This window comes from Mus caroli, unplaced genomic scaffold (genome assembly GCF_978045245.1).
Source record: "Mus caroli unplaced genomic scaffold, Mus_caroli_1 scaffold_3, whole genome shotgun sequence".
In the NCBI taxonomy this organism is placed as follows: domain Eukaryota; kingdom Metazoa; phylum Chordata; class Mammalia; order Rodentia; family Muridae; genus Mus; species Mus caroli.
In genome coordinates this window covers 106,825,588-106,844,475 of record NW_028227258.1, presented here as the reverse complement: position 1 = coordinate 106,844,475, position 18,888 = coordinate 106,825,588, and the positions used below count along the sequence as shown (strand labels likewise).

Sequence of the window (18,888 nt, the reverse complement as noted above, 5' to 3'; positions counted from 1 at the left end):
TTGCACAAACAAAAGCTTATAAAAGTGAGAACTCACTTGTAGGCCTAGGCCTTCTGGTAAAGGATTTAGCATTGCAATACACAGCAACAGACCAAACCTCAGCAAATTACTGGAGTAGAGGAAGCAAAAGAAAAGGAGTGGATAATCAAAATCCAAAAAGTAAGAGTATAGTAGAAAAATGAATATAAAATAAACAATACCATTGAGGATGGCATTTAACACAAAGAGTCAGTGTTTGGTTGATAAAAATCAACCTATCAAACAGGAAGACGGGTTAACCTCTCAGGCTGGTAAAAGGTTAAAACTTGGCACCGCAGAGAAGCCACTGTGATCTTGAAGTGAATCAATTCTTTACTGGGCACAAAGCAGGTTCAGAGCCGATCAGAACACACTCAGCCAGTTGACTTAGTTTTGAGTAACAGGGTTAAAGAGAAAGATTGACAGCTTAGCTGTATCCCCAGGAGGGGGAAGAATCCCAGATCTTTGTCACATAATGAACAAGAGAATATAGGCATGTGCAAATTGAGAAAGCAGACCCGTTTGTCTCCACAAACCTAAAGTTCTGTCTTGTGGCAATGGATTCCACTGGTTACCTACAGAGATGGGCAATAAGAACAGTGAATAGAAATGTCCAGAAACATGATTTAGACACAAAGAAAAGCCCTTGACTACTTTGCCTTGTTAACAATTAAGCTGGGGCCTAAGGGAGGGATGTGCTTTGTACTGGCTGCATTTGGACATGGGTCACCTGACCATCTCTCTGTAGTGGGGAGTCTGATATCTGAGTGGAAATGGGGTGGAAGAGGCATTTAAGGTCCAGTCCTGTTCCTGAAGTTCTTTGAGTCCGTGAAAGACCATTGCCTTTGAAAGGTGTGCAATGTTCGGCATCTTACGTCTTTGGGAAAAAAAGAAGAGATGGTGCCCTTAGAAGGCCAGTAGGTTTATTTTACCGCACGTGAGCACAATAAAGAAAACTATAACTTTCCATTTTCAGAGTACCCTATTGATACTTAAATAAGCTTTTCATTTAAAATCTTGGGTCATCTACTAGTCTTAACCAACAAAGAATCTGAAATGGCATGGGTTACATTTTCAAAACACAAACTTAAGAGTTGAAAAAAGCCAAAGCAATTGTATATATCAATACACTTGCATTGACCTTACTCTTTAAAGATGCGAAATAAACTGAGCTTAGAAACCCTAGGGGACTTTTATTTATGAGGTAAAGCCACACAGCTGGGGCACTGTGGCAGATGTTCATGGCAGCAGACATTTGCCGCTCTGCTGAAAATTCAAGTTATTAGTCAACAAGATAGTTTACTGGATAGCATACAGCAAGTTCATGGAATGCTACATTTTAAGAGATGTTACCATGCACTCGGGTCAAGGTTTCGGGGCAAAGCACCTGATGTTCTTATTAACAGAAGCATCTCTCTCTCTCTCTCTCTCTCTCTCTCTCTCTCTCTCTCTCTCTCTCTCTCTCTCTCTCTCTTTGTTTCTCTCTCTCTGTCTCTCTCTGTCTCTCACTGTCTCTCTGTCTCTGTCTCTCTCTCTCTCTCACACACACACACACTTGAGTATATAATCTGTGAGCATCTTTGCAAACACACTATTGTCTATTAACTTGAGTGCTTGATGAAAGAATGTCTTTGGATTGTAAACTATGGAATACAACATAAGGTAACACCTGCCACCTACAACCCATGACATATCTACACTATGCAACCCCATTTGCAATGCCAAGAGAAACAAACAAACAAACAACGACAAACCCCACAAAACCCAGGACTAGAAAGCCCAGAAGAGACGTCCTCCAGCTTACCCATTTTATTTAGTGCTTTTCTGTCTGGATTGCCATTGCACTTTGAACGATGCAGGAGACCAAGAATCTTGCTGTTCTGAAAAGTACACACCTCTTCCAGTGCAACCATGTTAAAGTTTATTTTCTCCAGCCTGTGATGTAATAAACCTGCCGTGGCCCAGCCTTCTGCACAGATATGATAAGTATAACATTTTCACAAACAGGAATTCTTGAGAGTCAGGCGAGTGTGACTTTGAAGCTGATACATTTACAGTGCCTCCGACATGGTGGGTTGTGATTCTGTACTGTAGTGCTTTTGAAAAGAAAAAGAAAAGGGAACCCTCTGTTTGGGAGTTAGGATCTTTGCTGTGGGATGTGACATACCTTTGTTCCTAGTCAGTCAGAGGCTAGATCAGAGCAGATGAGTTCAGGCCACCAGGCATATGGAGGGAATATTTTTGTGATATGTGGAGGCTCAGGGCACATTATGTAGACTGTATTACATTCGGGAGTATACAACAGTAACATCAAAACTTCTAGAATGTTCTATAAGAAAGAAGTATTGTTAATAGTATAATTTCCATTTTAATCTTGTAAACTGTCAACAGTAATGAACTCATCAATGGGATATATCCGTCTTTGTCCCTTCATCACTCAGGAAATGTTCTGTGGTGTTTGCCTCAGGTGGCCTTGGAGTGGTTACACGGTATATCTTCAACCACCACATAGATCTGTCTTAGGAAGACAAAGGTATTTGGGTTTTCTGTGCAGGAGGCTGTTGGGTATGAGCCACGTACAACTTCTCTGCCCTTTTTGTGCTCAGTTATAGCTGGATGGAGCGGGGTGGAGGTTGAATGGGAGACGGGTAAGCAGAGGAAATGTAGGTCAAGTTTGCTTCTCGTCACCACTTCGTGATAAATGCAACTACAGCCGCTCTCCCTTCTCTCTGCTCCACAGACAGCCAGCATCATGAGCCAATGCCGCCCCCTCACCGCCTCCTGCTCCCATCAGGCCAACCAAGTGGATAAACCCAGGGAACAGAAGGAAGAACTTTTAGGATGAGCTGTGTTCACTATTTAGAAATAGCATAACTGTGTGCAAAACTGTTTTCTCAAGAAGTAGGGGTGGAGACGGAAGCATTCCATTGTTAAATATTGTTCCCAGTCAGTTCTAATATTAAATATTTTCCCTCCCACTGTAATCAAAGCCCTGTTTGCTTACATGGGTCTTCAGTCAAAGCTGCCTGAATTGCAGGAGACTCTTCTCACCTAGGCTTTAATTTTGCCTTTCTCTCAGATGTATTAAGGAACATGTCAAGTTGGCCTCAGGTTTACTGTGTATCTTTATCTCAAAGCAGAGAGTGGCAAACCCACTCTTCTACTTTTCTCTTAAAGTTTTGCTAAAGCTGAGTTGTTTGCTGGGTTTTTGTTTTGTAGAATATTTATAACTAACTTAAGAGACATTTTTGATCTTGTAAAAATAATAATAATAAAAAAAAAGAGTAGATAAAGCCAGAATGGTACCACATTTGACTCTTAGGATAGACTAGAAGACAGAGTGAGACATCTAAAATCTGGCAAACGGGAGCTCAAGGGTGCTGATTTTGAGAAAAGCAGTCACGGGTGTCCAGTGTTCAAACGATTAGCCTCGCCTAGTTGCTCATCTTATTGGCTACTCGTGAGGGTGGGAATTGTGGCACTCATTAGATATTCTGAAGACCTCCTTTTCCAAGTTTAAAGACCAATTTCTCCCTGGGATGGGGCAACACTAGCTCCTGAGATTCCGGGCTGGGTATGGTGTGTCGAGGCTCCCTCATTCTGACCCAGGTTTTTTTTTTTCTTCTTCTGCTTCTGTTCCTTTCCAGATCTCTCAGCATGGCGGCTCCTCTACTTCACTTTCATCCACAAAAGTCTGCAGCTCAATGGATGAGAATGATGGCCCTGGGGAAGGTGATGAGCTTGGGAGAAGGCACAGCTTGCAGAGGGGATGGAGGAGGGGTTAGCTGAATTTACTTTGCAAACTATAATATCTGAAATACAAAGAGCAGTCAAGCCTCAGCAGCTCCCGTGGGACTGACTCTCACTGGGGACAGGAGTGGGTGATTCCTACAGGTGCTAGCACCCACTGTCTGGGAGTGGGAAGGAAGAGTTGGCCCAACTGAATCCTTTCACATCCTCTGTGGGTGTGTGATGCTTAAGAACACCAGCAATTGTCTGCCTTTGTGCTCCCCTGCTCTACTCACCTTCCATAAATGAAAAGACAACTGTGTCTTGGATGTGAGCACGCATAGGTGGGCTCCAACCTAAGGGAGTTTAATCCATCAAACTACATATACTTCTTTTCATTGCTGGTAACACCAAAGAAATACTATTTGGCCCTCCAACTAATTAGCATTAGAATTTCTCCATGACAGAAGAAAAGGACCTGGATTGCTGAGTTGACTTTTTGCTAACTTGCTGTGTGGTTTGGGATAAGCCTCTAGTTTTCCAGAGCGTAACTCCTTTTTAATAGAAATGCGGAATATTAATGTCATTATTCCCACCCCTGGGGATGGAAGCCCGTGCAAATCAATTAATGGGAGCCATTTGCAAAAGTAAAAGTGTGTGAGGGTTAACCACTGTTAAGAATAAGCCCCTCTTGCTTCGATAGGTATGACTTGATACTTTCCCAAAGATACATCCTGTGAGGGCTGCTCTTCCATTAAGCAAGACATGGGACTCATGTGTGACTTGTTTGCATGTGTCCAAGTTTATAGTTCAGCCATCTAGAAGCCTTTTTCACTCTAGTGTGCCACACTTACCCAGTGAATTGTGACAGTCCTGGACTAAACCTGAGTCCAAAGGGACCAGCTCCTTTATCAATAGTTAGTAGAAAAACCCCAGATGCTGTGCCTTGGATGGGTGTCTTGGTGAATGTCTCCACTGGAGGAGAAGACAGATGACCTCTCTCTATTCCCCATCTATAAGATCACAAATACCTGAAGAGCCACAGACAACTACTTTATTACACGTGAACAGAGTCTAAGACCCTGTTATCTGAGAGACGGTTTGCAAATTCAGATAAGCCAAAACCATGTCCTCACCTCCTCATAGAGAAGGTGAAAATCCCTAGGTCGAGTCTTTCAAACACAGGCAAAATCATGACTCTTTCCTGGATGGGCTAAGGGAGGGGCTTTGACAACATCCCTCACTTTATTCCAGGAAATGCCAAGGTAGCTTCCCGTGACCCAGGAGGGAAATGCCGTCCACAGTGTGGAGGCTGTGACGATGCATTGTGAACATAGTAGAGATAGTCACCCTGCATTTTCCCTACACTTTCTAGCAAAGCCACCCAGGCATGCAGTCTGAGCACTGTGAAGCAGCCCAAGAAACTGCAGATGAATTTCCATTCACTCCTTCCTAGTACCACATGTGAAATAGGAACCACAAAACTTACCAGAGCCACAACCCCCAAAACACCCAATTTTATTTTGAGGGGAAAAACTCAGTTTATGAGGACGTGCTATGAGAAGCACGCAGTTAGGAATCTTGCTAGGATCCTATCCCATTTTGCACACAGGTTGCCTGGGGGAGAGCTGGGATTTATAACTTTAAAGCTCACACATTTTACAGCCCAGCTTTAAAGGGCGTTTTATATCCTTGACATGGTAAAGGTGATGCATCATATTTATGTGACCCAAGCATGGCTTATTTAATTTTATAGCCTTGGATATTTAAGGTATTATTAGCCATTTGTAAAATATTCCAGAGTACATTTTCAGAGGTATAACATGTTATGTTATTATAAAAACTGTTCTGCCCACAGACATAATAGATATCAGGGTTTAAACTCGACATCTGTCATGCAGGTTGCTTGGTGAGAACATTTGTCTAAAATCTGCTCGCTGATACGAGGGAGCGGAGCAGCGGCACTTAGTGCAGAAAGAATTCTGCAGAGATTTCCATTTTAGGTTAGACTAAAACTCGGTGTCTAAACAACAGGACTTGTCCACACTTTTCTAATCTACAACTGCCCAGAATCTCTCCAGAACTGCCTTTTCCTCTGCTCCATACACAAAAAAGTCATTTCTCTGAACACAATGGTTATTCAGTGGGGGCTATTGATCAAATTATCATGAAGTTCAAATGCAGGATTTCCTCCTGAGTCCCTCTGAAGCAAAAACATACGTGGCAGTGATATGGGTCCAGGTGGACACAACAGGTTTTCTTTTAATTTATCGTTTGCCTTGGTAAAAACCATTGAGTCCGTCTGAGCCTGCCAGGGAGGGGGGCTGCCTGCCATACTTCTGAATCAGTTCTAATCTGCGAGAAGATGGTTAGAAATGTATCTTAAACACAACATCTGTGGCCCCTTCTCCATCAATAAAGACACACTCATGATTCTTTCAGAAGAGTCTGAGGAAGGCTTCCAGATTCCTGCCACAATAACAGAGAGATACAAAGTCGGGAGAACAATAGGAGACGGAAATTTTGCTGTTGTCAAGGAATGTATAGAGAGGTAAGTGGGGGCTTGTCCTCGTGGTAAGTTAAAGAAACATTTGTCTTTCATGCTTTCAGACAGAAACACATATGGCTTAACTTAATGTCTCAACCCCAGAGACAAAAGAGTAAAAAGTAATAAGAAAAAGCCACCTAAGGATAGACTTTAAAAATGGGATGATGTCTAAAAGACTTCATGTAAAGACTTTGATTTTTAGTTAGTGTATTTAGAAAAGCTTTCCAGTTCTGTCAGGATAAGGTTTTATATTATTTCCTGGAGAAGTCATTTTGAAGACCTCCTCATGCACATCTCTTTAGGAATGTTCATTTATAGGATCTGATCTCTAATATGTACCGTCATAAAACGTAGAGCACAATAACCTTGAGAGGTTTTAAAATGCATGTGTGCTGAGTCTACAGAACTGGTATTTGATCTGTGAAAATGTCTTCACGTGGATAAACTACAGACCCCGTGGGTTTAGCGTCAAGGTCATTTCAAGCTGTCCTCAGACTTGGTATCCTCCTCCTTCTCTCTGCCTTCTGAGTGTTAGGAATACAGACCTGCTCCATACCCCGTTTATCCACAAGTTCTTGATAACTGCTCAAGGATGGTAGCTGGTGGCTACCAAGAAGAAAAGTGACCACAAATACCATGCCAGCCCAAATGGAAGTGACCTCAAACCTCAGCTCAGTGTCAGACTCTGAGTTCTTTTCTGGGCAGTTGCTTATATTCAGAACTGGACAGCTGGCATCTTCTCATACCTGTGCTGGAGGCCTTTAGCTCTTTTGAGGGGATCCCTCTGGTTCTCTAAAGGCTGGACTGAATGAAGCATCTAGGTTTTACTGCTCCCAGTGGGTGGACCTTCCTCGAGTTTTTGCTGCCCGTATCTGTCCTATCTCATACCACTACCTGGAGAGGGCACCCCAGGTCAGGAGACAGATGAGGACACTGTGGCACAGAAGAGTCAGGCTTTGGTCTTCTCAAGAAGAATAGATCTGAGCCACTGAGAACTGGAAGCCTGCCTAGGGTGGCATGCATCACCAGGATTCTTAGTTGAACCAACATCCACTAAGTGCTCCCTGTACCCCAGCTCAGCTCATTCCATAGAGCAAAGCCTCCACTAAGTGTCCCTCATACAGCAGCTCTCAGATTTCACTCCTGTCATTATTCCAGCTGGGCTAGGATGCTCACAGCAGCATAGCAACCTACTGTTGCTATGTTACTCTGCATGAGGTAGGTAGAGTCATGAGTAATGGTGGCCTGAAAATCTCCCCTCCTCCCCCTTAGTCTGCAGCCCCTGTCCATGGAATATCACCTTCAATTGCCTGACTGCCAGACACAGAGAACATTCCATTATCATCTTGGGCTTCACCCTTCCTGAAGCAGGACTAACCAATGTTTACTGAACATCTATCTATTCATGGTCCTTAAATTATAGTATCCCACTGAATTACATTGATCCAATTGGGTCAATAATGCTACTCCCATTTTATAAAAATAGACTGAAGAAATTAAATATTGAAGTTCCCTCGTCTACTAAACATTTGGATCAGAGCTTTGCTTCCCAAAACACATCTAAGTCTGTCTACCCCTCTGCTTCTAATAAAGGATTCCCCACAAGATTCTAATAAGGAACTTACCTCTCCCAAAGTCACTATTTCACTGTAAAATAAAGCAGAAATTAAATCAGGAAAGGCATTCCTAAGGTGAAAGGCATATAATATAATATATATTACATATATATCCTACATGTATATAGGATACATAATATTTGTATGTATTGAATTACTTCCACATGTACATATCTACATATATATGCAGTTACACACACACATACATGCACACTCGCACGCATGCACACACACACACACACACACACACACACATACACACATCTTTCTACTAAGCAGAATGTCTCTTTTTTGGCAGACAGGCATGGCCTTTCTTTGTGAGCTTCCTAATTGTTTGCTATACTCATCATCTGTAGTCTGACCTAGTGATTAGCATTGTCATTAATATTTAATCTCAATCAGGGGCTTCTACCCCACTATTGATTATTCTGTTCCCAGATAAAAGACACAGGACCTTTACATTTATAAGAAGCCCCAATCAGCACTAGAGCTGGGCAGATATCTACCCTCTATGCAAATTAGAATTTACTTTCCCATCAGCAACCCCAAGTTATAAAGTTGTAACTTTTCATGTTTCATCTAGGTAGCTCTTAACTCCAATTGGCTAGCTCTCATGGCTATGGTTTTTTAAGATTCACCTACTCTGTGTCAGCTTCCTCCTCTCTCCACCATTTTGCTCCCTCCTTGTGATTCTCCCTCCGCCCAAGCCCAGGAACCCCACCACCCCACCTATGTCTCCTCTGCCCAACTATTAGTTGTTAGCATCTTTATTTAACCAAAAGTTTTAAATTAAGGAGCAAGGTCACATTGTACAGTGTGGATTCCCCGGGATCAACCAGGCTCCGAGGGCCAGTAGTTAACATTACAATACACTACATAGCAAAAGACCAAACCTCAACGGATCAGTTACTGTTTGCTCTAGCTGGTCCTGGACCAGGATGGTATTTCAGTCCTAGGATCCTAGCCTTCTCATGCCGGACAGTTCCTACTTCTCCATTCAGAATTCTCTTTTTCTTCTCTTCTCTTCTCTTCTCTTCTCTTCTCTTCTCTTCTCTTCTCTTCTCTTCTCTTCTCTTCTCTTCTCTTCTCTTCTCTTCTCTTCTCTTTTCCTTTCTATTCTTTTCTTTCTTTTGTTCCCTCCCTCCCTCCCTCCCTCCCTCCCTCCCTTCTTCCTTCCTTCCTTCCTTCCTTCCTTCCTTCCTTCCTTCCTTCCTTCCTTCCTTTCTTCCCTTCCTTTCTTTTTTCTCTCTTCTTTTCCTTCTCACTTGGCTTGTGTTCATTCTGCATGAGTTCACATCTTGGGCTCCCTGCGTGAAACTTCAGAGTCTAAATGCCAGATTGCTCTGAAAGTGTCAGCATCCAGCTCCCGCTGAGCAAGGACATATGGCTGCTGCCCTCTCTCCCCATAGATATTGGGAAACATTCTCTTAATATTTTACAGAGATCCAAGAAAATAAACGCAAGCTAAGGATGGCATGGATGGCACATGCTGCTTGTGGGTACAGTCTGCTTTGTTTTGGGAGATGAATGTGTATCAACAAGGGTAAAGATGTTCCTCTTCTATAATAATACACCACCACAGGCCAGTTTTCCACAGTGGGCACAGTCATTGATTGACATGGATCTTTTCTGAGTGCCTTCTAACATAGTCTTTGCTAGCATACCACTGTTTGAGCAATTGAAATTTTTTTAAATATTGTTATAAATTCTTTGATATTTCCACACATTGTTTTTGGTTATATTTCTTCTCTCCTGTGTCCTGCCAGATCCCTCTGACATCTAATGTGGTGTTCTCAATTTGTTTTTAAGTCCATTGAGTCCCATTAATGCCGTGTATTAACTCTTAGGTATGTGGCTATTCCCTGGACTGTGTTAGAGTTACCAGGAGCCACGCCCTTAAAGAAAACTCACTCTCCTTTTCTCAGAAGCTATCATTTACCAAAGCTCCTCAGCCAGGAGAGGAACATCCTGCACTTACCCCTTCTTTATGCTGGGATCTTGTCTGGCTTGAACTTGTGCAGATCTTGTGAGCACTTTCTCGGTTACTGTAAACTCATACTTCCTTCTGATCATTCACTGCCTCTGGCTCTTCCGGTCTTCCTAACGCCTCTTCCACAGTGATCCCTGGCCCTTGGGAGGAGAGAGTGATGTGTGATATCTCATTTAGGGCTGAGCATCTGATGTCACTCTGGACACCTTGACCAATGGTGGATCTCAGTATCAGTCACCTACAACAGTAAATATCTTCTCAGATCTTCAAATGTGCACTAATCTATAAGTATGATGAAAACCATTAGAAGTCAAGTTAATACTATTTAATACTCATTAACAGAATAATAGTGGCAGGTTCTCCCCTAGCTACTCTCTAGTCACATATTCTTGACCCTGAGAGCTGTCAGGAATAGGCTCCCATCTTGTGGAGTGGCTTTAATTACAATCAGAAAACTTGTACTTGGGCTTCAACCTGAGGGTGTATTTAATGGGAAGGTGCCCTTACCAATTTATTTGCCCTAGATGAGGACAAAGACAGAATTCGCTGGTACTGATGCTCTTGCTAGGGCCTAGAGAGTTCCATGAAAGGTCAAGAATGTAATGCCAGGAATAGACAAACAAATGGCCTGTGTTGTTACCAGCAAGCCAGACATCCATTGTTTTCCCAAATTTATATGCCTTAAATCAAGTTGGTTATTTTGGGTAAAGTATTCCTTGGCATTGCTATCATTATGTATTTAGTACTAATACATGCTTTGGGGTTCAGTTTTAAATACCAGCTACTCCTAGAAACACACACTGGAAGTAATTAATGGTTATTATTAAGTAACTACAGTTCTGCTTCTAAAAATCAAGAAAAATTGTTGAGATATTAAACTTAGTGGTCCTCTGTGTGTTTCTGATAGAAGATATGAGTAGATTTGGAAGAATATTTGACTGTGTTATAAAATGTTCTAGCTAGAGAGGTGACATACTTCTTAATAAACCCTGAGGCCACCCAACCCCCACTTACCTCAGTGGTAGACTTGGGACAGAATAGAAGATCCTGGCTTCCTGGGAGACAACCCTGTCTGCAGCTCAAGGATGTCTTCCTGCCTGTAGAGATAAATTCCACCTTCTCAGATTGCATACCAGCCATGGGTCTAGAAGACTTTAGCATTGCTCTTTTGAGAGCATCCTACAGCCAAGGAACCTACTTCTCACCAATATGGCAGTCTTTCCATTGTTTTATGGAAAGTGAGGTGGGGTGGGTACTCAGCCTTGGTGTTGGAGCCTTGCATAGCTCCATCCTTGCTACCTAACCCTAAACAAGATTGCTGTAAGTATGGAATCCATAGGTCCAAGACTAAATCTTGAAAGAAAGGAGATTTGCTCAGAGATTCGGGTCAGAGACATGTTTTATCTAAAGCTTTTAGTTTTCCTCTTGATGATCTATCTTCAAACTTACCAAGTCTTCAGCAGTTTCTCGAGGAGTCCTTTGAAAGGGTCTTGTGATCCTCCTCAACCAAAGCTCCTAAGGAATGGTCTATGTAGGTGGGAGAAGCACTTTATCACTCATGTTTGGGGCTGCCTCTTCACTGTCTAATGCCAAGTAGCCTGCCTTACACCTTTCCAAGATATGTCCTCTCTGTCTCAACCATGCATCGTTGCTGATGGTCTGGGGTTTCTCTGGGGACACAGAGCATCCAAATCCTACATTTCCCGGAGATGTGATTTGCTCCTCCCCCATCCTGGCATACTGTAAGAGTCAGTAATGCAGTGCAAGAAAGAAGGGAACCTTTAGACTTCTGCATCCATGTTCTCACAGAGTGAAGGCAGTGTGGATTCCCCTGAGCACCCACATTTCAACAGGACAAGCACCTTGAAACAAAGAGGCTTACCTCACCCCATCCAAAGATCAAAGTTCTAGTAAAGACAGGAGCTTCAGAGGCCTTACCTTCTTTTGGTTTCACTCCCCAGACTTAACCATACAATGTAAGGTTTATTGAGTGTTTCCAGTGCTGGGGCCTGCAAGTAACAGAAGCAGTTTTTGAAATAATATGTTACTAATTTCTAAAATGCCCATGAAAGAGTTTTTTTTTAATACTTGGTCTCTTAATTTGTCTATTAAAAAAATCATCTTTTTGCTCTTTGACTTTAAAATTCCCTTTTTTAAATGTGTCCTTCATCCGACTCATTCCAACCACAACCATTTGGATCCAGATAGGTGACTTTATCTGTAAGTAAAAGGCTAGGCCCTATTAGTACCAGAAAGGAAAGCTTGTATCTTCAGAAGTCATGGTTTAGTGCAATCTCCTATGTGCTGTGTCGTCTGACAATAGCCATGCCCTTAGTTTTAGTGCTAGAATTTCATCTTAGATAAACTGGTCCATATTAGCACATGTTACAGGGTGACAGCTCTCCCACACCCATCAGGGCAGAAGATACCATTTGGCTGGGCTGTATGGGAAGCTCAGGCTCCGAGAAACAAGATATGATCCTTGCCATGTGGCTATGGGAAAGTGAGTTGACATTAAGCAGCCCTTCCATTTTCCCCTGAGTGACAGCCACAAAGTGACTTCCAGGAAGCTCCAGAAACAGTTTCATCCTTCTCTGTCCTCTGTGAGCCTCCTCACTCTTGGGTTCTTCAGCAATTCACTCTCAGGCTCTGACACTGAACGGGCATCTACAACTTCCCAGGAGTCTTCAGGGTGACCGTAAGAGCTGTTCAGACTACTGTCGTAGCCTCCCTAGTGGAGAGAGAACCCCAGGGAAAACCGAGGTGCTGGACACAACAGATCACACTTATATTCCCAACACTTGGGTAGTGGATGCAGGAGGATTACCAGTTTGAGACCTGCCTGGGCTATGTAGGGAGATCCTGTGTGTGGCGGAGGTGAGGGGAATAAGTAAATAAGTGGCAAGGAGGATGAAAGCAGGCATGTGATGTGAATCCAGCACAGCAGCTTAGCACGGCTTAAGGAGCCACAATGGTTGTGTTTTCTGTATAATATGGCTGCATAACTCTAGGTCGGTCTGTGCTAACACATCCTTTGCCCTTAGATGGGGTAAGCCCATAACCATCCATGTATGTCTGTACAGAAAGAAAGGAGCCCTTTCAAAAATAGAAACACTGAAACCTACAAGCAAGAAAATAACTCCCAGTCAAAGAAATTAATTGATTCAAAATTGGTTTTGTTTTTGTTTTTTAAAAAAAGCAAAACTTCTTTTTTGCAGGTCGACTGCTCGGGAATATGCCCTGAAAATCATCAAGAAAAGCAAATGCCGAGGCAAAGTGCGTACCAAGTTTACTCTTGTGATGCTTGCGTCCCAAGGGTAGATAAACAGAAACCGGTTTCTTAACACAGTGCAGCTCAAGAGGCACATTTTGATAGAACAAAATGTAACAAGTTTAGAAGAATATATAATTTTATAGCTATTCCTGGATTCAATGTAATGGGGATGATTTGATTCCCTCCCCCTTATCTTTGCTTGCTTTATTGTCTTCTCTTATTTTTGTTATCTGAGATTCATTCTGTCATTTTCCTAGGAAATTTTAGTTATCATAGCGGATCTGGAGTTAAATATCTTAGGGTTTTCAGAATACTGTCACATTTCACCAAAATATAGCTCCCTGTCTTCAGGTTGTTGCCCTCTCTTGAGTTAGTCCCTCGGAAACTTGTTGTCTACCGAAATGATCTCTCCCCTGAACAGGAGCACATGATCCAGAACGAGGTCTCCATCCTAAGGAGGGTGAAGCATCCCAACATTGTCCTCCTGATTGAAGAGATGGATGTGCCGACTGAACTGTATCTTGTAATGGAATTAGTGAAGGTGTGGAGTTCATTTTTCTTTTCTTTTTTTTTTTCCCAAAGAAAAACTACTGTTGTCATATTTGAGGCTAGGGATGACTGAACAAGTCAATGAATGTTGTTGTGGTCAAAACTGTTAAACTATCATTCTATCAAAGAGAAGTCCTTTAATTTGTTCCAATTTTTATATACACATTTTATTATAAAAATCACTATTTTAATCCCTTGGTAAATTATGTTGTCTCTAGCTCACAGAATAGAATTTCACCATGGCATTGCTCTTTAAACCAACAGCTTCAGTGCCTTCCTGTTGCCCTGCTGTGCGCTATTAAAAATATGATTAATCCCCGTATTTTCATTGGACAATTCCCCATAGGCTGATTTTTGTGGGGAAGGTGTGAATAAGTTAAATTTAGGAATGGGAAACAGGCATTTGGTGACGGATCTCAGTCTGATTGTCAACTGTATGCTGATCAGATGACTACACAAAGTCGTCATCTCACTGAGTAGCCTCCGAGAATTCTCTATGTATAACTAAAATGTCTCAACTACGGGAGAGAGTGAGTGTCATGTCTGAGCCAGAAAGAACTGACCTGAGGCCTGAGCCCACAGGACCAGGACACCACCCAGGTCTTGTCTTGCTGTATAACTAAGGGGGGGGGGGTCCAGGAGACCACAGATAATATTCCACCTCCTCCTGTGACTCAGAAACAAACTTCATACCTGGTGTGACACCCTGGTCTTTGAGAAAAACAGGAAAGAGAGGAGAAAACATTTTGTTTAAGTTTGTTTGTGGAGGAACCATTGCTTATCCGATAGTGAGAGAAGTTTTCAGGGAGGAAATTGCACAGGGGAACAGAGACCCAGCACGATTTGGGAAACCAGAAACCTGACAGCCTACAGGACTATGTTTTGAAAGGGGAAATTAAGTTGGTCACTATATAGTGACATAGGAATGCATTTGGGCTCTGGGCTCAACTGTCGCTTGGTCAGTATTCAAGAAAGATGCTTTTAGTAAAGCACACCCAAGCTCTGCAAGGACTTCAAATGCAAACGTAGAAGTTGAGCCCCAAATCACTGTTTGATCAAGTAGTAATAAGTTATAAAGAAACCAGGGAAACAGAAGATCAGAGGAGTAATAGACTCAGAAGACTGTCTTTGGCATTCTCTGCCATCATCCCCTTCCTCTCTCCCTGTCTCTCTTGTCTTTAGAATGAGTTGTGGGTCCCGTTTTTCCATTTCTTACAGAGAAATACATTATTGAAAAAGAAAGCTGAACACCCACTTCAAGGTAGCTAAATGTAGCAAATCAAAGAGAGAGAGAGAGAGAGAGAGAGAGAGAGAGTGTTCCACACATGTCTTACTAATTTCACAGGCACGAGAACATTCTGTTAAAGATGGGAACGCAGCGTTACCTGAGGGGGTTTTAGGACTATGAATTTGCATCTCAGCTAGCAGTTGGTGTGTGGCAGGTAGCACATGTCACCCGTATCCCCCACAGGAGGCTTCTCAGCTGGGGCACTGATCCACCTCCTCTTCCCTGAAAAGGGGGCCATGGAGAGAAGCACATGTCTGCTGTCAGGTCCCGTTGCTCTGCTCTTTTTTAAGCTCAGGAGAAAAATGTCAATAGCTTTCATACTGAAGAGAGAAATCACCAACAAGTCTTTTGGTCTTTTGAAAGATAGTAGCAGAAAAAAGTCCTTAGAAAGCCCCAAATTCTGATCCACTCTTTATAGCCTCTCTGGTTTGTCAGTCCCCTCCATGGGCAGCCTACAGGTCCATCTGTCACTATCCCACTCACCCAGCTGCTCTCTTCCAGGGTGGAGACCTTTTTGATGCCATCACCTCCACTAGCAAATACACAGAGAGAGATGCCAGCGGGATGCTGTACAACCTGGCCAGCGCCATCAAATACCTGCACAGCCTGAACATCGTCCACCGTGACATCAAGCCAGAGAATCTGCTGGTAAGAGGAAAGCCATCCTCAGGCACCTTAACTCCCAAGCCCTCCCTAATGAATGAACATTATGAACATTTCTGCCCTTTTTCTTTTCTTTTCTTTTCTTTTCTTTTCTTTTCTTTTCTTTTCTTTTCTTTTCTTTTCTTTTCTTTCCCTTTCTTCTCCTCCCTTCCTTCCATCCTCTCTCTCTCTCTCTCTCTCTCTCTTTCTCTCTCTCTCTCTTCCTTCCTCTCCTCTCCTTCCTCCCTCCCTCCCTTCTTTCTTTCTTTCTTTCTTTCTTTCTTTCTTTCTTTCTTTCTTTCTTTCTTTCTTTCTCTTTCTTCTTTCTTTCTCTCTCTCTCTTTCTTCCTCTCCTCTCCTCCCTCCCTCCCTCCCTCCCTCCCTCCCTCCCTCCCTCCCTCCCTTCTTTCTTTCTTTCTTTCTTTCTTTCTTTCTTTCTTTCTTTCTTTCAACTGTTTGCCTTTCGGGCTCATTTCTGCTATTCTCAGATCTCTTTAAGGTGATCTATGATAGTTTCCATACCCTCAAGAACACTAGACTTCTTAGCAAATACATTACAGGCACAGGAATGGGAACAAAGTTCTGAAAAGCAATCAAAAGCTGGCTAGTGACTTCCACAGCTGCACTTTTATTCTTCTTCTATAAGAGAAGGAGACCCTTATAGAGAGGGGAGGAGGGTGCTCATGTGTATGCCCACACGTGTGAACAGACATGGGTGTGTTTGAACAATGACCTGAGGTCCAGATATTGAAAGATATTGAGGTCCATTCTAGTGGTACATCCAGTGTCTTCCTTTCTAGATTCCACCTTACTTTTTGTGGCAGTCTCTCAATGAAACCAGAACCCACCTTTACCAATTCATCAAGTCTAGTTGAGCTACCAGCAGCAAATCCCAGGTATCTGCCTGTCTTTGCCTCCCCTGTTCTGGGATTGCAGGCATGTTCAACCATCCCTAGGTTTCATGTAGGTGCTGAAGACCCAGGAAGTAAAGGGCACAGCAAGCCATGACCTCATCCACCAGTATTTCTTTTACTATCCTAATTTTGCATGTTAATGATACTATCTAAAACCAAAGGGAACTGAACCAGAAGAAATAGATGTTATCACATCAGCACAAAAGCAATCATGGAAAAGCCAGATCTTAGAAACTAGCTAGTGACTGGCCCATGGCTCAGTTAGTAAAGTATTTGCCTAGCATTCATGAATTCAAGAGTTCTGGTCCAGCCTTGCATAAAACTTACATAAAATTCTTGGCACAAGCCAGTAACAACAGCACTTGGTAGATAGAAAAACAAGACAACCAGATATTGAAAGACATCCTTGGCTACACGAGGAGTTCAAGGCCAGCCTGGGCTACTTGATCCTGTCTAAACAAAACCAAGCAGAGAAAAGCCCTAAAGTCCTGGTGTCTTTCTTTTCTTTAAACCTATTTGCTTTGCCGTCTGGGTTTTCCATGCCAACAAATGAGGGTCCTTCCCAGGCCTACTTGCTGTACAGGTAGTCCACATAGAAGCAGAAACGAGGCAAGAGGAGCTATTCTGGGAAACACAGAGTAGCCTACATTTTACTGATTCTTCAGGCTAGAAACTTAATTATAAATAAAAATGATTTTTCTCCTATCTACCCCAAAATGGTCTTTTTTCTCTTTTTTGTTTTTCGTTTCTGGGAATATTTAAAACCCAGATTTCTGGGCCTTAATGTATCAGAAATTGCTGTCTGGTGGCCAGATACTGAAATCCATACCACAGGACAGCCAGCTGCCTGGGGCAATCAGAATGAATGTGAGTGCCAGACAGATAACCCACACCTTTAATGCCAGCACTGGGGAGCAGAGGCAGGGGCAGGTGGATCTCTGTGGGTTGGAGGCCAGCCTGGTCTACTTTGTGAGTTCCAGGACAGCCAAGGAAATATAGTGAGACCCTGTCTCAAAAAAAATGTTTAAATAAAATAAAATATCTTAGCTCCCACTTCACAAATAAAAGGTGGTGAGGCCTGCTACTGTAGAGAATCACTTACACATTCAGCCTCACATGCGGGGCCTTTAAAAATACCCAGTATCCTGTTTAAAACCCACTGCCATCATATGGAGTGAATTCCTTAACTCCTCCAATTGATTGGTCAAGACACTGGGTACCTAGAATTTAAATGACTTGCCCAAGGTTATAAAATACTATACATGTAGAAAACTCCGGCTCTCCACTGAGTTCCAACTCACAATGCCCCTAGACTTCAGTGGGCTCTGAGTTAGGGGGAGACTAATCAAGAGCCACTGTGGGTCAGGTCCCATGCCAGGGAACTAGACACATTCCTTCATGGAGTTGACATTCAATCATCAAAGACGGGCATTCAAGAAGTAAATACGCACACAATTAGCTCACTGCAATTACATTGGTAATCTTGTAGCCGCTGAGGTCAAATGGCAGGGGTCTGACTTAATTGCACCTCAAATTCCAAATCTCTGTAGCAGCCTAAACATTCTCTTCTGCGTAGCTGCCTCCGTGAACTGCAGCAATTTTCCGTCATCCACAGTCATTACTCCTGTATCCTGCTTCATGTAGCAGTGCCTCATGGGAACAGGTTTACAAGTGGGTCTTTGTTAAGTAACTTCTCTATGCTCCAAACCTCAGTGATTAGACAATAAGGCTTCATTTTCCTTCCCTGTACACTTTTGAGGCATCCATTGTTTATCGGTTCTACACCAGACCATTATCTAGTTCTGTAAATAACTTCTATGTTATAACTGTATACAGCAGTGTGCTTTCTTTCAAAGCTATAATTTGTAGGATATTTTAAAACACCCTGCTCATTGGAACATACTTTAACTTAAATGAAACAGAATATATATATATATATATATATATATATATATATATATATATATATATTCTCTCCTCTTTTTCTCCCCCTTTTCTGATTTGATTTGAAGTATATAAAACTATTGCAGCCATTCATAATAGTTTTTTTTTACATCTACACAAGAAACTAATATATTCGCTTCCCTATTGTGATGTTTGTGAGTCGGTACATTTATGAGGGATAAACCTGTTGCAGAATAAATATAAAAACAGAACACATTTAGCAGGATGAAGGTGACATTTCTAATTACCCAAAAGATCCCTCTTGATTGGAAATGCTATTGAGTTTTCCATAGGCATAGGAAAGACCATTATAGGGGCACAACTTTATCTGCACTCTACAGGGTCCTGATGCTGTCTCATTTTGTAAACTTGAACA

The 18,888-nt window shown here is 42.4% G+C and overlaps 1 protein-coding gene across 4 annotated transcripts in view; it reads left to right on the top strand.

Annotated features, from left to right (window-relative positions):
• The window catches only part of Dclk1 (doublecortin like kinase 1), a 309,605-nt gene that overhangs the window by 245,714 nt on the left and 45,003 nt on the right, over positions 1-18,888 (top strand). For 2 of the 4 annotated variants that reach the window (XM_021157493.3, XM_029475006.2), the window contains exons 7-11: positions 3,666-3,798; positions 6,190-6,298; positions 13,120-13,177; positions 13,597-13,716; positions 15,514-15,660. In XM_021157493.3, coding sequence (XP_021013152.1) covers positions 3,666-3,798; positions 6,190-6,298; positions 13,120-13,177; positions 13,597-13,716; positions 15,514-15,660 — 567 coding nt within the window. The remainder of the gene's footprint in view (positions 1-3,665; positions 3,799-6,189; positions 6,299-13,119; positions 13,178-13,596; positions 13,717-15,513; positions 15,661-18,888) is intronic. The other 2 variants (XM_021157495.3, XM_029475007.2) reach the window with 1 other exon arrangement.